The following is a 20,614-nucleotide window of genomic DNA, read 5'->3' as shown; positions in this document are numbered from 1 at the left end:
GTACTGCTTATATATGTGCTAGGAAAGACTTTTCTTGTGTTTCTACACAAACTTTGCCCACTTAGAATCTCAGAAAATGACAAAACAACAAGGTCCTGTGCCACTCCTTTCGTCACATAATGAACAGGAACACTCAGGCTTGTTGTGTCTGTGTCACTTTTTTTTTTTTTTCAGTCAGTGCTGTTTTTGTTGTATCACTGCTAAGCAATTTTTTTTCTTCTTTTCTTCTTTTAACTCTCTTATTCTTCAGACCACCAAAGCATTCCTGCCAAGGATGCTGGAGCTCCAGAATGGGCACATTGTTTGCCTGAACTCTGTCCTGGCCTTGTCAGCCATCCCTGGTGCCATTGACTATTGCACCTCCAAAGCCTCGTCCTTTGCTTTCATGGAGAGCCTGACCCTGGGGCTGCTGGACTGTCCTGGAGTGAATGCCACCACAGTCCTGCCCTTCCACACCAGCACAGAGATGTTCCAGGGCATGAGAATCAGGTCAGTCCAGGGGATCTAGAATAAAGCATCTCATTTTAAATGAATCATCAGAATACACTCCTAATTAATGCTTCATTTCGTTAAGAGAATTTGATGTCTCATTTAGCTGCCTGGGAACAGAGGGTCACTTTAGGCCACCTGGGACTCATCAGACTGGTTCCCTCAGTGTGCTGGGATATTCCTGCACCACCCTGTGCTGGGGGAGACATTGCTGCTGAGAGAACTGGAAGCTGCTCTTCCCTGCACGTGTTCAAGCCATACCAGAGAGGGAGGGGAAGCCATCTGCAATCGAGGTCATGCCAAAGGACCAGTCTACAAATTACTTGAGAATTAACAGTACAAGTTCCTTCTTTATTCACTAGAATACTTAATCCTTTCCCACTGAAAGGATTGACAGCCACTTACTGAAGTGAGACAATCAGTACCTCCTTTTTACCCCTGTCCAAGAGAAAAAGTAATGGCTGTCCAAATTAATCTTTTACAATGGGTAAAATAACCTTTAATACAGATTGTGCTCTCTTAGTCAAGAAAATCTGCAGTGCCAAGCTATTGCAGGAGCTGGGAAAAGCCTTATGTTTGGTGTTAAAAGCAATGGAGGAAAATATTTGTCTTTCACCTGTCAAGGATTTGAATCAAGCAAAGAGGAACAGAGACTAAAAGGAAAAACACCATCACTGAAAAGGCAGCATTTGGTATTGGTTTGCATTCAAATTAAGAAAACCCCTGAATCAGGGCTCTGATTACTCTCTGCCACTTCTCCCTAAGGGCACCAATATGTACATTCTTAACTGTTTAGCTAACCCAGTAGTTCTAGTTGGAACTGGGCTTTCTGCTTTTGGGCTTTTTGGCTGGAACTGGAATTTTCTGCCTCTTGGAGACATAGCCTGTCCTGGGCATGTTTGAAGGCCAGTTACCAGCAATAACTTAGAGTAACAGGACTTGGACAGTGACACCTTAAAGAAGGAGCTTGGTTCACCTGTAATTATTTTATTTTCTTTATTCAGGTTCCCTAGTCTTTTTCCTCCTCTCAAGCCAGAGACAGTGGCGAGGAGGACGGTAGAAGCTGTTCAGATGAATCAAGCCTTCCTGCTCCTTCCATGGACAATGCACGTTCTTGTTATCCTGAAAAGGTGAGTATTTCCTTTGCCCAGCAATAGCCTGGCCATGTAGGGAGGGTTGGCTCTGTGTCTCTTCCCTGAGGCAAAGCTCAGGCTGACTGGAACTGCTCTCTCATCTCTTCCCTTGAAAGACAGTCATGGAAGCAAAAGGGAGACACTTTCTGAGATTCCCTTTGGAGATGGTTTCTCTTTGTATAACCCCAAAATTTGGATTCCTGAGGTGTAAACTGGATTTTTTTTAGGGAATTTCATAATACTTAACTTACACAGGTAGTTGATTGGGATTTATTAAATCACTTGTTGGATTCCAGGCTTTTTATTGTGCAGGATTTCTGAACCATAAGGCCTGGCCATCCCACCTGCATTTAGAGAGCATTGCCTATGTTACATCAGTGAAACTATTAAATCAATATTTTTGTGTATGATCAGGACTGAAATTTTAAGGTCCCTAAGGAAAAAAATACTATCTTCATATCCTGGAAAAACCACAGAGAAAGGACATTCACCGTTGTGTTTCCATGGCAGTTTGCACTAAAGCCTTTGGAAAAGCTGCTGCAGTCAGGAACTGAAATGAGGCAATAAGACTTCTGTGGAAAATAATTTCAGTATTGCATTTCAAACAAGAAAAAATAATTCACAGTAAATGCTTTGCTCTGAATGTAAAATTCAGAGTAAAAGTTGCCAGAAATTCTGTCAACAGAAAAAAGGACTTTTCCATTTTATTGTAAGAATTAATAGGTTATTTTCCATTACAGTAGCTGTCAGGAAATTGGGTCTGTGTCCTTACCTTAGGATAAGGAGGCCACATGCCTTGCACAGGCTGATGGCAGGTTAACCAGAGAATTCAGGTGAAATCTGTATATATCACAGTATAGTATTTAGAAGGAATAAAACATAATGGTGTCTTCCAAGGCACAGCTTTTACAGACTTTTTTGGATAAATATTTCTGTAGAGAAGGAGTTACTGGATGGAACTTTCTCCCTGTAAGCCTCCTCACAGCAGGAAACTGATGCCAGTTTTGTCTGTGTCTCTCACTCGCTGGTTTTTGAACATTTGTCTATTTATGTCCGTAAATGCATGTTTACATATCTCTCATTAGAACAGATTGAGGGGTTTGTCTCATCTGCTCCTTTTCTTTCTGCTCCTACACCAGCATTCTCCCCCAGGCAGCACTTGAAGAAATCCACAAGTTTTCTGGGAGCTACACCTGCATGAACACTTTTAAAGGACGAACATAGGCTGGCACAAGGACTGTTCTGCAGTGAACCCAGCACAAGCATGAAAATCCTACAGGACTGTGAATCAACAAGTCTTGGCTTTCAGCCTGTTCATGTGACTTGTGCTGCTCTGAGGCAACACATTTCTTGCAGGTCATATCCATAGTAACATGACCTTTGCACAGGATTGAGTGAGTGGACTATGGACCCTTGGAAAGAAAAACAGAAAGTGTGAAATGTTTCTATGATGTTTAATTCTTTAGAGTTCAATTGTTAAATCTACTCATAGTTTTAAGATGTGATTTTTGTTCCTTAAGTGTCTGTGGGCTGTCTCAGTGGAGAGGCAGCACATCCCATCCCAAGCACACTTTGTGCCCCCTCTCCAGAGGAACTGCCACTGGTTTCATTTCAGCTTTTTGAATGGGGAACTTCAAAATTGCTTTGAAGAACTAAAAGATATGGACATTTAATGGACGCTTCCTTCTCTTTCTTCACTTTCCATCCCATGATGAAGCTGTTCCCAGCACACACTGGGGAAGGAGCAAGCCATGAAGCAATGTTTTCTTTGCTAAAGGCCACCCAGGACTTCCCTTTCTGGGCCCAAAAAAGCTGTTGTACTTCCCCTGTGGAGGCTGGACAGGAAGGCTCAGGCAGCAGAGCTGGGAGTTTAAGTAGTGGAAGATTCTTTCTGTCACTGAACTCACACGTGAAATTGTCATTCTGATTTTTTTTTTTTTTTTTTCATTTCTGTTAAAATATAAATATATTTTTAGTGTTAATCCCAGACTGCCACACATGTAGGCAGCAGCACATTAGGGATGAACTAAATCTAGAACTAAAACTAGAGCCTGCTTGTACAAACATACATTCACCGACATAATCCATGCAGAGGAAAATCCATTGTATCAGTCTGCACAGTGAAGTGGAATAATGCTCTAAGAGACAGTGCTGTTGTGCTCATGAGATGTGAAATTTGGGAGCACATTTAGCAAAGACCTGATTAAATGCATTTTGAATTCATCTGGGAATAAACCCGTTGTGCTTTAGGGACATTGAAACAGGCACTGATCAGCCAAAAGTGATAAATATGCTTGGACTGAGGTGCCAGAAGCAGCTAGACATTATTTATTTTTGTAATGAAATATTCCCTTTGACAGCCTAGGAAGGGCAGCACTGCATTCCTGTGCAAAATGCAGTGAGCAGCACATTGGAGCACTACTAACAGAGAAATTAATATAATTGCAATACAGGAAGTAGCAAGTCCAACTGGAGACACCTGAATGAAGTGCCTCAAGGGTGGATGTGTGATTAAAGGAGTGAATTTAGGGCTCCTGACTCGAATTTCAAGCTTTTCTGTAGATGTCCTGCATGGCTTGGGGCAAAATGCATCATTTGAAGGAGCACCCTGACCTGCAAAGCAGATATTTCTAGTGTTTCCCTACCTCAGAATTGCAAGTCTGACTACCTAAATACCTGTCTTAAGCTCAGCAAATTCAAATGCATCATGTTATAGAAAGGCAAAGCAGTATATGTTCATAGACCAGGAGGTTCTATACAAAAATTTAGATGAAGAAAAACCCATATGCCACAGTGTATCATCTCCTAAAAGACTCCTGAGGTACAGCAGAAAAGCTGTGAGCTCTGTTTAAAATACTCCTTTGGTTCTGCCATGTAGAATGGAGACCTGCTACTGACATGCAAAGGTGTGAGTGTTAAAATCAGGTCTGACCTTACTGCAGACCATTGGGTTTCTCCTTTCTGGAGCTCTCCAAGAGGAAGATGCTGCCAGAAGTGCCACTGTTGAAGTCTCTCTGCCTGGGTGAGTGTTTGGAGGGGCTCTCCTGCCTGAGACACTGCAGAACCATAACCTGGAGCACTGTGACACCTCTGAACATGTTTCCTAAAATGCAGTTTTCCTTGGAATTCCTGGATGTCTGAGGCTCTCTGGAGAGGATGAAAAGAAACTTCAATGTCTGTGATTTTGAGACCCACCCTAATAGATGCTTCCAGCTTTATTTTTTGTCATTTTTTTTAAGAAGCCCATCTCACTGAAAAGTCAAGTGCCATGAGGGGAGAACTCTTCCAGGATTTGCCTGGAATACTGAAGGTACCAGGTTTATCACGAGAGGTTTGGGAGAGGAACTTCCCCTTGTGCTCTCTGATCCATTCCAGTTTCTCATTAATCCCAGCTGGGTGTGCCAGGCTTGTAGCTGCAAGTGCAATCAGCTGTGGTGAAAGAGCAGTGTCCCCTTGAAATTAAACCTTCGTGCTGAGATTCTGTTTATTGGTAACTTCCTAATGCAAAAGTGAGGTTAAAAACACACACTGGAATCCCCGATCATCCCCAAATCCTGTCCCTTAAATAGATCTGCTCTTTCCCTGCACCACACAAAAAATGTTCCCTCTCTCCAGAGTTGCCTTACACACTGAGTGCTGCTGATTTCTTTCTGAGGAATACAAACAAGTCAGGAGGTAGCTGAGGCTCATCACCTCTCTCCTCTCATACACAGAACTCTTCCCCCAGGGTCCCGGAGCGGACAGCGGGTCAAATAGCAGTCACAGTGGGGGAGAGGGTTGCAGCAAACAGAAAATGATGAGGAAAACATTAACTTTGCTTTTCAGATAGCAGGGAAGAGTTGGGTAAGAGAGTTCCTTCCCTGGTGAGTGTTGCGAGACAGGACGGTCTCCATCGAGCAAGCCACTGCAAACGTGGATGGAGACACTGAAGACTTTTTAATAGAAAGGCTCCTCTGGAATGCCTGCTGAGGTCTGCTGGGACCTTCCCACATAAGGGTAGTGTTGGGTAATCCTGAAGTGCTGCAAATGTGGACAAGCTTTGTTGAAGCCTAAGGCCTTCTCCGAGGAATTTCCGCCCTTTGATTTACTTTAATTTTGATTTTCCCCGCTCTCTCTGCTGCCTCCTGCTCTCCACTTCACAATTTCTTTTTTTTTTTCCTTCTGTTTTCTTATGTCATCACTGCACTTTTCTGTGCCACCATCTTGAAGCCAGATGTCATAGGAGAGTCTGGAGTAAATTGAGTTTGGGGTATCCGTTTATTATCCTGCTGGAGGAATCCAGGTGAAGCTGCAGGAGCAGGTCACAGGAGTATCATAGGAAATTAGTTTTACTTGCTCCAAACTCTGAAGAAGTAAAAGAGTCCTCACTACAGCTCTTATACAGGAGATTGCTGCTGGTTTAAAATTTGAATGATAGAGAAACATGAGCTGGTTTGGGACGTGTTCCCCTGACCAAAAAAATAAAAAGGCCAAATTTAAATGGGAGGATTTTTCAGTTCAAGGTGGCTTCAAGGGCTGCTGTTTATACAAAGTGATTTTCAGAATTAGCAAGGCAGGGCAGGGAGAGGAGGAGTCCTTTGTATAGCAATCTGATCCCTCATGTTTGGTATTTCCTTTTGTGGTTTTTGATGAGAAAAAAGTGCACCCTCATGCACCTTTGGTGAACTTTATAAAGATTGTTCCAGCCATGTCCCTGCCAATGGCATGTTTTTAGCAGCATGGCAAAAAGGAGTGGGCCCTGAAAGTGGGAGCTGTACCCTCTCCACTCACCCATTGTTCTGTTGAGGTTAAAAAGCTACAGAGTCTGTCCCTCAAGTTCTTCTAGAAGTGCACAGAAAGTGCCTGGGCAAGAGATTCTGATGTTTGCAAAGAGAAACTTGTTGTACTTTTATGTAATGTGTTAATTAGTGTGGGTGGGTATGATCAGATCTAGTCTTGCAAGCCTTTCCGACAACTCCCTGAACACTCCCACCTTCAGATATTAACAGATAGCACTTGCCAAAGCTCCTGAAATCCCAGTAACAGACTTAATGCAGGCAGAGCATAAGTGGGTGCATGTATTTCAAAGAGAACACATCTGCTTGTAGCAGACATTAATGTGGCCTAGTACCTTCCTCGAGCTGAAATGCAACTGTTGAGAAAAGAATACAAGGATCATCTCTTTTGTTTTTATTTCTTCACTTGGATTTAATCAGTTTAATCTAGGTCACAGCCACTTTTTCGACAGTGCTGGTTCCTAAGTTTGGGGTAGAGCAAGATTATGTCAAATGCAGTATTTTGCATTTTTACCAACCACCAGCCCTGAGAATGAGAATATTCTGCACTGTTTGCAGCTCTCACCTCCCCGGCACTAAGATCCTGGTATGTTTGGAGTCTGAGCAAACCTGTCAGTCACCAGCAGCAGTTGCATTCTCTAGGGAACCAAATCCTCTTTGGCCCAATGCTTTGCTGAAGGAGATGTTGAGCCGTGAGAAGTGGCAGCCACAGATTCAGGGACTTAGAGAAAGACAAGAGGAAAAACAGAACTTCACCTGCTCCCTGCAGCTCATTTTTTCCTATCCTGTGTTTCCTGTGAGAAGGTGGCAATTCACTTCTTGTTCCCTTTACCACCTCTGTTCTGCTGAGGTCACCTCAGCACCTTCCTTCACTACCTTTGGGAAGCTGAAGCTTCAGCACAATCCCCACTGTCTGTCTGCCAAGGAGCTGGATCAGCAGCTAAGGAGTGGGAGAGCAGACAGAGGCTGTTCAGGGGGCTGAGCTGCCCCAGCTGCAGGGCACAGGTGGAAGACACGGGGCACACCTGATTGTCCCCTGGACCATCGAAGGCAGCGAGTCCCTGCCCCGTTGCTGTCATCTTCACTTTCAACATCACCCCCTCTTTTGTCCCTGTAACAGATCCTGTGAGCAGGAACACACACTGCCCCAGCCTGCCTGGTCAGGACTAAAGGCACAAACCTCTGAGACAATTTGTGTCTTCACACCTTCCCAAAGAGTCCAGACTTACTAGTTCCTTCTGCTCACCTTTGTTATGGGCACTGTGACATATTAGCACAGAAGAAAGTTAAGGCAGATGTGTGATGATTTTTTATGCATCATATAATGATTTTTTTCTGCATAAGACTAGAACAATTCCTCCTTAAATGAGGGAAGAAAGCACTGTAATTGGAGAGTGACTAAAAAGTAGATGAGAATACAAAATAGAAGATAAGATGCAATCTTAGGGGGAGTGTGACGGCCCTAAACAGACAGAGGCAAGATGCCACCTTACATCCCTGGAGTTACATAATATCAGAGGCGTGTGATTTCCAGCCAAATGCGAAGTCTATAAAAGAAGCCCGTTGTCACTCCTGCTCATTCCAGTGGGTCACCATGCCCTAAAAAGCAGTCAATTAATTTTGTGGCTTGCTGGCTTGGAAACTCCAATATGCTGGTAACTGATTAGCTGACTCTTGTTTTTTGTGAGGGAGGGAAGGCAGCCCAAACATGTAAAAACAAGGGTCAGTTTGACTCCCTACTCACTTGCTCCAGCTGCAGAGGCCATCCATCATGTGTAGGCATTGCAAGGACGTGGTTCTCTGGCTCGTGTCACTAATCATCCTGACCTGGTGCTACTAGGTAGATGTACTTCCATTTCCTATTTTTTCCTTAAGCAAAAGCATTTTTTAAATACAATTTTTCTTTATCTGAGTTAGTTGTCTCTGTATTGTACAGGCTTTTCACAGACAGGCATCCTAGACATGAAGTTTCCCCATCTGTGCTAATCAAATGATAATGAAAAGAATACAGAAGTGAAGAGTTCCTGTTGGAAGTCTTCCTTCCCCAGGCCATGTGGAACTAAGGAGAGGAACCCTGATGGAAGATCAATGCCTTAAATCAATCCATCTCACAAGCCTGCTGGCTTCTGTCTGAAAATGATCCTGGCTTCCAAAATTGTCTTCCTGCAGGTCCCTGGGGCATTTGGCACTGAATTTGGATTCCTGAGCAGGTCACTGTCACAGTGCACTAGTACTGACTGCACATACAAACTCTGAACAGATGGATTTAAATTTCTGGTCCCACGGGACACTCTTGAAAAATGCCAGGTTAAAGAAGGAGGTGACATCAGGTAACCAAACCAGTACAAGCCTGAGCACTGGGGGAGGGCTCTGCTTGCCCATAGGTGCCAGAGAGCTCAGAGCACAACTCCCACCTCCTGCCTCACGTGTGACCCCTGACTGGAGCCTTGGAGCACCGTGTGCAAGCCCTGGGCATCAGGAGTTCATGAATTGAGACCTTCCTTAATTTGGTAGCGTCAGACACTTTGGGGTGTGGCCACCAGCTGCCCTTGGGCATCGCTGTTGATCTGATCAGTGTTCCCAGACCCTGGGCTGGCACATGGCAGCATTAACTTTAGCTCTAAGCAGATAAGGAGGCAATTCCTTGCTATCTTTTCCAGGAAAGTCAACTATTAGTGCGTTTCTGCAGAGAGGACTGAAGTAAGTGCAGGGTGATCAGCTTTCTGGGGTGTTTTGGCAACATGAACACTGCTGTCATATGGGATAAGAAAAAAGGGCTCATGTCAGAGGAGTGTTAACAGAAGATAGAAATGGCAATAATGGCAATAAAAAAACAAGTGATATCCAAACACATAATTCCTGTTGCCAGAGCCTGCTGGGAACACTGATTCCCTGCAGAAATTCACACAGGAGTCAGCTCACTCCACAGTCTTACACCTCCTTCAACTCTGCCTACAGAGTAGCAGCAGAGGTGACAAGCTCATGATCTCTGCTCTCTCAACTGTTAAGTGTAGCAAAATAGGAGGTAAAAAAAAAAAAAAAATTAAATCCATCCATCAGAGAACAAAGCAATTCTTTGGGTCAGTGTCAGCCTTAGAGAATGGAGGAGTCTCTCAGGTACCAGAAAAAAAAGGAGCCACAGCAGCTCCTACCTGATTCCTTGAGGTCTTGGGCCACATCTCCCCTCGTTAATGGTAATAAATGTGGAGGAATAGGTTTGATTCAATTCAGCCATGGGATTAAACAGAATCCCAGATCAGCTTGGCTCTCTTCTTTCCAGCAGTAAAATACCTTCTTTTCTGAACTCCCATCAGAGCTGCACATTCATGGAGAACACTTGTGGAGCCAGGCAATATTTTAGTCCTGTTCTAAGGACTGTGCAAGAGACAGTGGAGAGAGACACAAGCAAGCACTATCACATGTGCTTTGGTGGCTGAATAGTCTGTAACTTTCAATATTCTGAGATTTTTGACTATTCAGTCGAAGCAATCTGACATGTTTCTCAACTGTCTGCTATAGCCAAAAAACCTTCTTCACCCAGATCAACTACTTTAATATTTTTGAATCCTAAACTGCATTCAGTTCCTCTGTTGTCCTGTTGTTTTAGCTGAGGTTTAACAAGCATGTTAATCAAATAATCAAATATAGCCTTAAATTTCTTTAGCAGTGATCTGATGCTGACGAAGAAAAATAAAAACCCCAGTGTTGATGTCCCGTAGCAAAAGTTTCTACACATGTTAAAAAGCACATAAATCATTTACAAACAGGTCAGTTTAACTGTGCAATAGAATGCTCTGCTTCCATCATCCCAGGGACACAGCATTGAGCCTCCTGATCTCATTTGTTTTACACATGCAGAGTCAAAGCATCTTCATTCCAGTTTTAAAAATAAATGACAGACTTGTAAGTTTTCTTGTATAGAAACTACTGCTTGGCTTTGAATTCAGGCAAGTACACACAGCTCTGACCTCACATCAATTATGAAAGTAATGTTAATTCTTTCAAATTCTGAAGCCCAGGATTTAGGAGCAGTTACACTTTCTGGCTGGAGATGTCACATTTCCTGTGATGCAACGTAGGAGGTAGAGTTGCAATCTTCAGTATTTCCCTTTTAAAACCTCTTCCCGTTGCCAGTCAGAGTTGCCAGTGGCTCCTAAAGGCACAGAGCAGAGGAAGTTCATTCCATCTTTCCCCTGACCTGAGTTCACTGAAGAGCTGCTTTTGAATGAGCCACAGGAGCCATGCTGAGTTTATTTTAGTTGGGTTTATATTAGGTCTGATTTCTGCTGATCCCTTCATTTTTCATCATTTCATCTGTCTCTTGCAGTTGTTCCTGCTGGAGAGGGCTGTGTCTGGGGAGCTCCTGAGCCACAATGCTGTGCCTGCAGATTGTTCATCTCTGCGCCCTCCCCTCAGGCAGTCCCTCACCTGTGCCTTGTGCACACCTTCTTAGACATTAACTCTGCAAAGTGCCCTCAAGATCTTCGGGTTTGTTCCTTTGGAGCATGGAGTGTAGCTGAACCCCAGAGAGCTGTTAGTTCTGCTCGTAACTGCACATTCTGTTTAACACCTACATGATCCGAATTTGAACTGGGAAGGACTGGGAGGGAGTGGGTGGCCAGAACCTCACTTTATGGTTAGAGGGGGAATCATAAGGTAAAAGTCATCTGTTGGAAAATAGGAACACGGTGCAAGCCCCAATACCCAGCACTGCTGTTTGATTTCTTCTGACAATTTCATACACAAATAGTAAAATAGATTATTTTCACTTTCACTATTTCACTTCACAGCGTCCTTTTGCAGTCAAAGATACAAATCCTTTAAGGCTGGGTGAGCAACTTGTATTCCAGTGATCTTTATTACAGCCAGCAGCACTGCTTTACATGGGTAATTCTTGCTGTAAAATCAGCCTGTTTTCTTTCAATGGATCATTTTTACATAGATTTCTTTCAGATTTTCATTTATCAAATATTTTATGCACATGATGGTTCTCAGCCAGTGATTTCCTTGCAAGCTCTTCACCCTAACTCCTGCTTTGAGTGCTTGCCATTCATTAATGTACAGTTTTCCTGTGGAACTGGCCATCCCAATCACATGGTGGCTTTGCTTTCTCCTGGCTGGATGCCTTCCAATCCCACAGAAAGCTTTCTAGGGGCTCCAGGATGTCTGGTGATGACTGTGAGATGGCTTCTGGCAGCAGTGTTAATGCGAATGCATATTTGAGTATGTTCTCATGACATATTTCCAATCCTCTGATCAAAAACGTGCCTACAGACATTTTCAAGGGAAAAACCCCTAACTTGGGATTCTGTCAAAAGTGCATTTGCCTTTACTTGCAGCAGAAAAATTTCACAGTTTGGTTTTGTTTCTTTCAATGGATTTTATCTCTCAGCCTCCGATCATCAAGGGAAAAATAATCACAGTGGAAATCCTGCAAAGAGTTCATTAAAATAAGAGTGACCTCCCAACATCAGGGCACAGCACATTGCCACATGAGGGGAATGGCATGATGGTATTTTGGGATTTGTGTTGCTGCATATTCACCCTTGGTTCATTTAAGAAAATAAAGTGGACTAGAGTTGTGCTGCAACTGAGGTTTGGGAAGTCAGGAAATGCAGGAAAAGCACTGCACACTGCTTGACTCTCACCTGTGCCAGCTGGGCCCTGCCAGAGCACTTCCATTTGCTACAGACATAGAAAGGTGACACAGAAAGTGGTACAGTCTCACCTGGTGTCACACAATGAGATAATTTATTATTGTACTGCTTAATTTATTATTGTACAACCCTTAGGATCACCCAAAGACCCTTTAGTGGAAGCCAACATCATGAGTTTCTCACCTGGCTGGGACTGCCAAAATCTGGGTCAGAAATCCCAACAAAATACGGTATTTGTTCATCATCTGTTGCTTGATTATTTCACTCTGTACAGACAAACCCTAGTGGCAAATCTCTAATCAGAGTAGATTTCTGCTTCCTCTTAATGCCATAATTACAACATTTCCATGCCTTAAACCAAAACAAGGCTTGGAAACCTGGCCCTGTGGCTGCTGCTGCCCAGGGATGTTCTGGGAGAAGGGGGAAGGTACCTGCTGTGCTGAACACAGAGGCTCTGAGGGTTTAACCACAGAAATGTTTGCTCAGTGGCACTCACGATGGGCTTTTTCCTTGGAACTTTGAGCAAACATAGCCTTTGTTTGCATTTTTCCATGGGATTTGTTTACTGTTCATTTGTGCTGCACATGCTGTGAGAAATTAAGCCACTATGCCCATATTTTTTTTCTTTCTCCTGCTTTCATTCCTTCCCCCCCCGTTAAAAATCCTTACAATTCCTTTCATTACTTGGTGTTAACAGGACAAAAGAAATAAATACTTGAAAGAAGATACAAGCTGTGTTTCTGTTTGACTTTGGAGCTGCTGTGGTAACCGAATACCAGTCTGCAAGGTCAGGAAAAGAAAGGAAGAAATAAGAAAACTGCCCAAAAGCTCAGACCATGGGGCTCATTGGCTTTTGCCCAGCAATTTCCAGCCACATGCCCTGAGAGCTGAGCAGTCACTCTGTAAATCTCGGAGTGTTTCATATAGTTTCCTTGTCATGTGGCCATTAAGTTTTATAACCTTTATATTTCAAGGGAAACAATGAATGTGAATTCCTTCGAAATGCCCTAATAGATCCCACATGTGAGCCATCGCTCGGGCCTTGGTTGCTCTGTAGCTTCTGGACCTGCCTGTGGATGCTTGGTGCTGGCTCTGGGCCCTGGATGTGCCTGGCCAAGGCACCCAACTCCTGTTTGGTGCTGTCCTCCCTCCTGTGCTGAGGTCACTGTGCAGCCACACCAGGACCACTGCCTGCCTGTCTGTCTGTCTGTCTGTCTGAGCCCCTGGGGATGCTCAGGGCCTGCAGGACATCCCACCCTGAGGGCAAGGAAGCACCTCAGGGTCATAAATGGGCACAGAAGGCAGGGGAAAGGGAAAGGGAAAGGGAAAAGGGAAAGGGAAAGGGAAAGGGAAAGGGAAAGGGAAAGGGAAAGGGAAAGGGAAAGGGAAAGGGAAAGGGAAAGGGAAGGGAAAAGGGAAAGGGAAAGGGAAAAGGGAAAGGGAAAGGGAAAAGGGAAAGGGAAAGGGAAAAGGGAAAGGGAAAGGGAAAAGGGAAAGGGAAAGGGAAAGGGAAAGGGAAAGGGAAAGGGAAAGGGAAAGGGAAAGGGAAAGGGAAAGGGAAAAGGGAAAGGGAAAAGGGAAAGGGAAAGGGAAATGGAAAAGGGAAAGGGAAAGGGAAAAGGGAAAGGGAAAGGGAAAGGGAAAGGGAAAGGGAAAAGGGAAAGGGAAAGGGAAAGGGAAAGGGAAAGGGAAAGGGAAAGGGAAAGGGAAAGGGAAAGGGAAAGGGAAAGGGAAAGGATCACCAGCCCTGGATCCAGGATTGATCCAGCTGCTGGAATGTCATTCTTGGTTTCAGCATGGATCCAGCTGCTTCAGTCCAGCTGATGGGATGTCCAGGATCCTGGGGACACCACGCAGGCTTCGGGGGGTGCCCTTTTATGGACAGGGTTTCCCATTGTCAGGACTGTTTTCTCACTTTCTGTGCAGATCAGGTGTCACAGATGTTCTTTCAGACCTTTCTGAAAATGGGTCAGAGGCTTCGTGGGTCTCTGGTGATCTTGACCCCCCTTACAGTCCCTGCCCACTTCCCAGCCTCATTCCTGTGCTTGTGCTGTGCTTATCTCCAGGAGCTTGAACAAGGATGTTTGTCCCAGGAAAGTGCTGCCCTACCTCCACATGGGCCCTTCTCCAGCCACATCTTGTTCTTTCTCACGGCGTGTTACCAACAACAATCCTTGTTTGTGATCAACAACAATCCCTGCCTTGCAACAACAGCCCTTGGCCGGCTCCACAGCCACCCTGCTCTCAGTGTTTGACACACAGACATTTCTCTCCTGGATTCTGCATCCCAGGGCTGGGCTGGGGCTCGAGTGGATCCTTTCAGAGCTGTGGGAGGGGGCGGGTGATGGAGAAACCCCAGAACCCCAAGCGATCCTCCCCAGCTCATCAAGGCCTGTCTGGGTCATGGGTTTCCCTGTCCTTGGCTTGAATTTAGAACCACAGACTATTCTGGATTGGAAGGGATCCCCAAAGGGGATCCTCCATTGGGTCCAACTCTTGAATGGCCTGTACAGGGATGGAAGCCACAGCTCTGGTGTTATCAGCACCATGCTCCAACTGCTGGGCTGATCTCCCTTAATTCCTTTGTTCTCAGCATCGTTCCTGGATCTCTTGGTGCTGACTCTGACCCTGGAGTGCAGGGGCTGTGCCTGAGCCGAGCCTGTCCTGACACTGGGATTGTGCCTGGAGGGGAGCATTGTGTCTCTGAGGGTCTGCCTGCAGTCACGGGGGCAAAACTCTTCCTCGGGAGCCTCAGGAAGCTGAGAGGCTCAAGAGCTGAGGAATCTGCCTGAGAGCTGAAAGGGTGAATTTCCGATTGCTGCCCTCTTGCATTTTTATGATGTGAGATGGTTTTTGGGGAGCAGGGGATGGAGGTTTGTTGTGGTTTTTTTTCTTGGTTCTGTTTGGGATTTTCCCCCACAAACAGAAGCCTCGAAGTTGGATACATGGGGAAGAGGACATAGCTTTGAAGCTTGACCTGTCAATTGCCCTCCTGTATTTTTAAAGTGAAAGTTGTGTCCCTCCAGGTTTTCACAAGCTCTTTTCTGTTATGAACAAACTCTGGGGTTTTGGGCTGAATTATTAAAATGGCTGCATCAACTATGTGCAGTCCTTTTTTAAAATTAGGTGATTCTTAAGCTGCACCTGTAAACAATTTGAGCTTCATTGCATTCAGCTTGTCTTTAATTATGCTGGTATGGCATCTTTTGAAGTACTTTTGCTTTTCTGTGCCGTGGCTGGAAGGAGCAAGCAGGGATCTGTGGCACTGAGCTCTGTGACTGACCTTCTCTCTCACCTGTTGTAACAATCCTGTTCCTTTTTAGCCACCCATGGCTAATTCCAGCAGTTTTGAAGAGGCATTAAAATCCATAACAAGGTTTAAAATCATAACAAAGGATTCCTTGTATGGAAATTATATGTTGTCAGTTATTTTATAGATTAATTATGTTGAGGGGGTGGTGAGTGCCTGTGCTGGCTCTGCTGCTGAGGAATACAGGTACCAGGGGAGTGATGCCATGTGGGCTGAGGAGTTTTTGTGTGTCCTCAGTTTACTTATGGAGCAGTTTGAAGTTTTATTTCTTCCTGGCAACCTTATTTGGCTCTTCTCAGCAACTTTCATGCCTTGAAAACATGGAGCACTGGACGGGGAGGGTGCTGCTGGATCATATGCTTTGGTAACAGCCTGGGGGTTTTTATTTCAAAGTACTCTCTGTGAACTGGTATTTTGCTACTTTGGTGTGGGAGTGGTGAAGTTTGGAATGGATGTTGTCACTAAATTAGTGACCACATCAGAACTAGGCCAGTCTTCACTGCTTCCAGAGAAACGAAGCCATGTGTCAAGGCAAGGTCATCTGCTGACCTAGAGAAACAAGTTTAGTATTGTCCTTAGACCACAAGGAATTTCCACTTATTGTAAAGCTGTCAGACTGTTTCTGCCCTCCCTGTCAGTGGGACAGGAACTTTGTGTGTTCAGACACACTGGAATGGAGTTTTGGGCACTCTGATGATACAGACTGTAAAAATAATAATAAGTTGTTTGTGAGAATCTCTCCTGGGCCTGAGGCAGCTCAGGTGTATCAAAGCCATAGCACAGCTCTGATGTTCTTTTGTCAGGTCAAAAATGATAAAGTTAAGATTTACAGGAAACATTTGTTCTGCTCCAGTCACAGAATCTTGGGCACATCCTAAGTCACGCTCTCACGGAGGCAGGGAGGTGAGAGCAGGGTGCCAGCAGGTGGGAATGGAAGTGTGGATTCTGGGGAGCCCGAGGTTAAACACCAAAGGGAGCAGCAGCTGCTCAGTGGAGCAGGGACAGCTCAGCAGGTTTGGTTTGTGCCTTGCTCTGAAGTTGTGCCCAGTTCATTGAGAAGCCCGTCAAATACACTTTGTGCTGCCCTGAAGAGTGTTGGGAGCAGTCCTGAGCACAGCAGGAAAACAAGAAGAGCCTGCCAGGAAAGCGTGTTCCGGGCAGTTTTTCCAGCAGCTTGCATCACCAGCGCTGAGCTCTGACGTGTGGAATCCAGAGGTGCTGGGAGGGAGCTCACAGAGCAGTGCCCTGCACTTCAGGGGAATGGCAGGGGTTCTTGTCACCCATTTTTTGGGCACAGGGGCAGGATGGGTGGGAAGCTGTAGATTATCAGGGAAAGGGAAACTGCACAGCAGCTTCTGAACAAACCTTGGCTGTATTCTGCAGAGTGAGTAGGTAATGGATGCATAAAGGCCTGTGGATCAGGGAATCCTGTTCTCCAAAGAGCAGCAGTAGCACATCTTGATGCTCTCCAGCCTTTCCCCCACTGACTTTATGGGATTTGGGGTGAGAAAAGCCCTTTAGGGTCTCCCTGCTCATGTTCTGTGTCACTGCAGCTACTGCTCTCTGCTTTGCAAAATTTGAATTCGCCTCTCAGGTTCCTTTGGAGGATCTTGAGCTGCACAAACGAGGTGATGGACATACTGGGTTAACTGGCATCTTGGGGGCTGTGGACGTGGGAGCTGTGTGCCAGTCCCCTGGCAAGGGCTGCTGGGGGGAGCAGGGATCCATCAAAAGCTCCTTTAGGAAGTGCTGCATCCTCGGGAGGCTGCAGGGGAGGTGGGGGTGCAGGGGGTGCCATCCAGCCTTGGGAAGGCTGATAAGCTGGAACACTGTGACAGGCGATGTTGCTGACTGTGGGGCTTTTGTGTTTGCTCTTGTTGAAGTTCAGAGCATAAATAATGATTATCTGTGCCGTGCTCAGGCTCTGCTCTGTGCTTGGCCCTGTGTCCCAGCCCCCGCTCCCCTCGGCAGGGTCAGGGAGGAGGGAATTGAAGGCGGTGTCTTTGGCTGACATGAACCCGCCGGGGAGGGATGAGAGGAAGGGGGTCTTGGGGGCTGGGTTCAGAGCAAGGTTAGCCAAATATCGGATAAATTAGGCAAGAGAAACAGACAGCTCAGCTTGCAGTGAACTTTTCACCCAGCTAACCTGTTCCTCACCCTGCCTTGCACAGGTGGAGTGCCACTGGAGCACAACCCTTGCTCTCCCTGCCTCCCTTCTTGCTGGGGTAAGGCATGGCCAAGGGGAGAGCAGGAACTGTTTTGAATCCAAGAAATATCATAGCTCTGATTTCTGTTATAAGAACCCTGAATTTAACACCACTAATTGCAGAGGGCTTAGTCCCTGTTTGCTGCAGGGTGAATGAGGACTGATGATTACTGGTCATAGAGGACTGGGAAGAAATTCCATACTGGAGAGGGCAAGGAACAAATGTGAGTGTCTAAACAGCGATGATTAGAGATTCTTTGTGGGAAAGCACAAGACTGGGGGGAATTCTGGTGTTTATTTCTCTGACTTTTCTTCTGCATTTGCAGTGCAAGTAAATACAAATAATTGCTGACAGATGTTGTAAAAACATAGCATTATGCTAACCAGTAAGGTGAATTTTTTTAGGTTAATTATAGATACTGATAACTCGACGTGGTGTACTTGGCTCAAACTCACATTACCTTGTTGAAATGGGCTGTGCTCCATATGCATGTGTGGAACCAAGTGCTGGACTTCTTCTCTTGACCCTTCCCTAAATCCCCATGGTCTCCACTCCCTCCTCCCCAGAAAGCTCCAAGCAAATTAAAGTTCCTGGGGTTTAAGTAGTTGCTCCATCACAATCAGTGCATAGTGATGAGGCCTGAAGTTTTTTTTATCTTCTTTCTTAAACCATATCTCTGCTTTGTCAGGTCTGTTGGTGCCTTGTATTGCTTCAATCTTGGGTTGAAAACCACCGTGTTGAAATTGCAACTCTAGGGTTCTCTAATTTTCCCTTTTCTCTCCTCACAGGTAAGGAAGGTCTGAAACCAACAGCAGCTCTCTAATGCACAGTATTTCCAGGAGCCAAGTCCTATATTTTTCTCTGTGTGTGCCTAAATTCCATAAGTCCAAAAAGTTTTTTAAAAAAAAGTGTTGTAGAACCCTCTTGAGAAACTCTTTCTGGCAGTGCACTTCTGGATGGTAGGTGCTGGGAGCTGTGTGTCTGAAAAGGGAAGAGCAACCTGGAGATAATCCCTGACTTCGGGAAGCTAAGAGCCTTCCTGGAGCAGTGAATAATGTCAGCTTTGCCTCCTGCTCTGTCCCACACACAGGGATGGTTTCCACCCCTATTTTGGATCTGGGAAGTTCTCTGAACTCCCCATAAATGTCTGTTCACACCCAGCTCCTCAGCCACTGCCAGCTTTAGGTGACTGGCTGCAAAGGAGCACTGGCAGCATCCAGTATTTTGCCCACAGGTGAGAAGCAAACATGGATTGGGTGATGAAGGTGTTTTCTGTTGGCAGAAAATGCCTGTGGTTCTGCAGCTGGGGAAGGTGTGGGGAAAGGGACAAGGACTGTGATGTGGTTACTGTTGAGTTCCTGAGCCTGCTGATGCTGCTGGTTGTTGACTGAGGAGTTTCTCCTTCTCCTGCAGTTGTTTAAGAAGGTAAAAGGAGTTGAGATGTGCACAAGGCAGCACCACCTCTGCTGCCCCTTCCCCTGCAAGGATGGGAGCTCTTGGGTGGGTTTGATGAACCCAGAGAACAGATTCTGTTCAAACTCACTCTGTTGTTTGCTTGGTTTGGGCTGTTGTGTTGCTGTTCTGGTTTGGGTTTGCTCCCTCAGGATGGTTCTGGCTGGCTGATTTTACAACCTGTAGCTTCAAATAGAAATTCCACCCCTGGGGAGGGGACAGGGCAAGGACAAGGTCAGTGGTCATCAGAGAAGTGAGGCTACTCCTTCTCCAGCAGCTCAGGCAGATTCATCAGAGCTCTAAGTGACATCATAATCTTGCCAGACACAAATTTGCCTGTCTGATCTGAGTGTGTATTCTCCACAAAACTTGCTCCCTTTTTGATGTGTTGGTGAAGTTTCCCAGACCTGTGTGGCCAATCACACTTGTGGCTCCAAACCCCTGTCACGGCAGGCTGGTGGCTTCTACTGTATTTTTAACTGCCCCTTGAGTGACATCATTTAAACGATGAGTCTCTGAGATGATTCATACCACAAAAAGATCTAATAATTGTTACCAGTTATTCAGATCAGTGTTACTGATTTCCCGCATCCTCCCACTGGTCCCTTGAGCTCCCCCACCCACTCGTTTTTCCTAATATTTCCCAGGCTTTCTGGCTGTAGGCTCGGGATGCCCTCTTCTGTGTTAAGGTGTGAGTGTCTGGCTCTCCCCAGAGGAACATTTGGGGCTTGGCTGCAGCAGCTTGCATGGGCAGAGCCGAGCTGGAGTGGAGCAGGGAGGTGGAGGGACCCCCAGCAGCTCCAGGGAAGCTCTGTGGCACATCCCTGCCCCCTGTGCTGTGCTGGCAGGCTCTGGGCTGCCCAGTTCAGAGCTGGCTGAGTGCTGGGTCTGCAGGCAGAGCTGGGGTCACAGGACCAAGCTGGGGTGTCTGGAGAGGTTTGCACAGGACCAGCTCCACACTCTGCCAAGGCCCCACCAGGAGCAGCCTTGTGTGCTGTTCCTGCTGTTCCACTGGGGCTGGGGCTGTCTCTTCTCTCACAAATAAAGTTCCTCAACTCATGAGTTCATTTCTGCAGCACTCTGGGTTTGAAATCTGCATCGTGCAGTGATTTGTGTGGTCCATACAAACAGCTGCCATTGAGAGCAGTTTTTCAAGCAGCTCCTCAGCCTTTTCCTCATCATGTTCTCTTTTTGGGTCCTGGTGTGTTTTTCCTTGATCTTTGAGTCCCTTCAACATCTGTATTCTCATTTTCTGACCTTCTTTGCTCAGTCTGTCTCTAGTGATTTCTCCAGTTGGCAGGAGCACTCTTGTTTTTGCCCAGAGTGAGATGGATCTAGAGCCCAGTGATGGAAAAGGGTTCTAGGTATCCACAATGAAATATTTGAGGACACACAGATATTGTGGCAGCTGAACCTCTAAAGCTGATTTTGGAGCTATTTTTAGCTGTGTTACTGTCTTGTGCAAGGCCTTGAAGAAACTGTGGATCTAGAGATCTACAGAGCTGTCCTAAGCAAGGGAAACAGCTTTCACCCTTCCTATTTATTAGCCCCAGGTTTTTGGTCTGACTGCTGGTTACTGGGGGGTGGGAGA

The 20,614-nt window shown here is 45.7% G+C and overlaps 1 protein-coding gene across 12 annotated transcripts in view; it reads left to right on the top strand.

Annotated features, from left to right (window-relative positions):
* The window catches only part of DHRS3 (dehydrogenase/reductase 3), a 75,526-nt gene extending 70,426 nt beyond the window's left edge, over window positions 1–5,100 (top strand). For all 12 annotated transcript variants that reach the window (XM_053963088.1, XM_053963092.1, XM_053963081.1 and 9 more), the window contains 3 exons: window positions 251–489; window positions 1,494–1,619; window positions 2,762–5,100. In XM_053963088.1, coding sequence (XP_053819063.1) covers window positions 251–489; window positions 1,494–1,619; window positions 2,762–2,846 — 450 coding nt within the window. In that variant the 3' untranslated portion in view covers window positions 2,847–5,100. The remainder of the gene's footprint in view (window positions 1–250; window positions 490–1,493; window positions 1,620–2,761) is intronic.
* Window positions 5,101–20,614: the final 15,514 nt, after the last annotated feature.

Source organism: Vidua chalybeata, chromosome 22, assembly GCF_026979565.1.
Source record: "Vidua chalybeata isolate OUT-0048 chromosome 22, bVidCha1 merged haplotype, whole genome shotgun sequence".
Taxonomy (NCBI): domain Eukaryota; kingdom Metazoa; phylum Chordata; class Aves; order Passeriformes; family Viduidae; genus Vidua; species Vidua chalybeata.
Note: the sequence above shows the minus strand (reverse complement) of the source record. Positions and strands in the feature narration are given on the sequence as shown.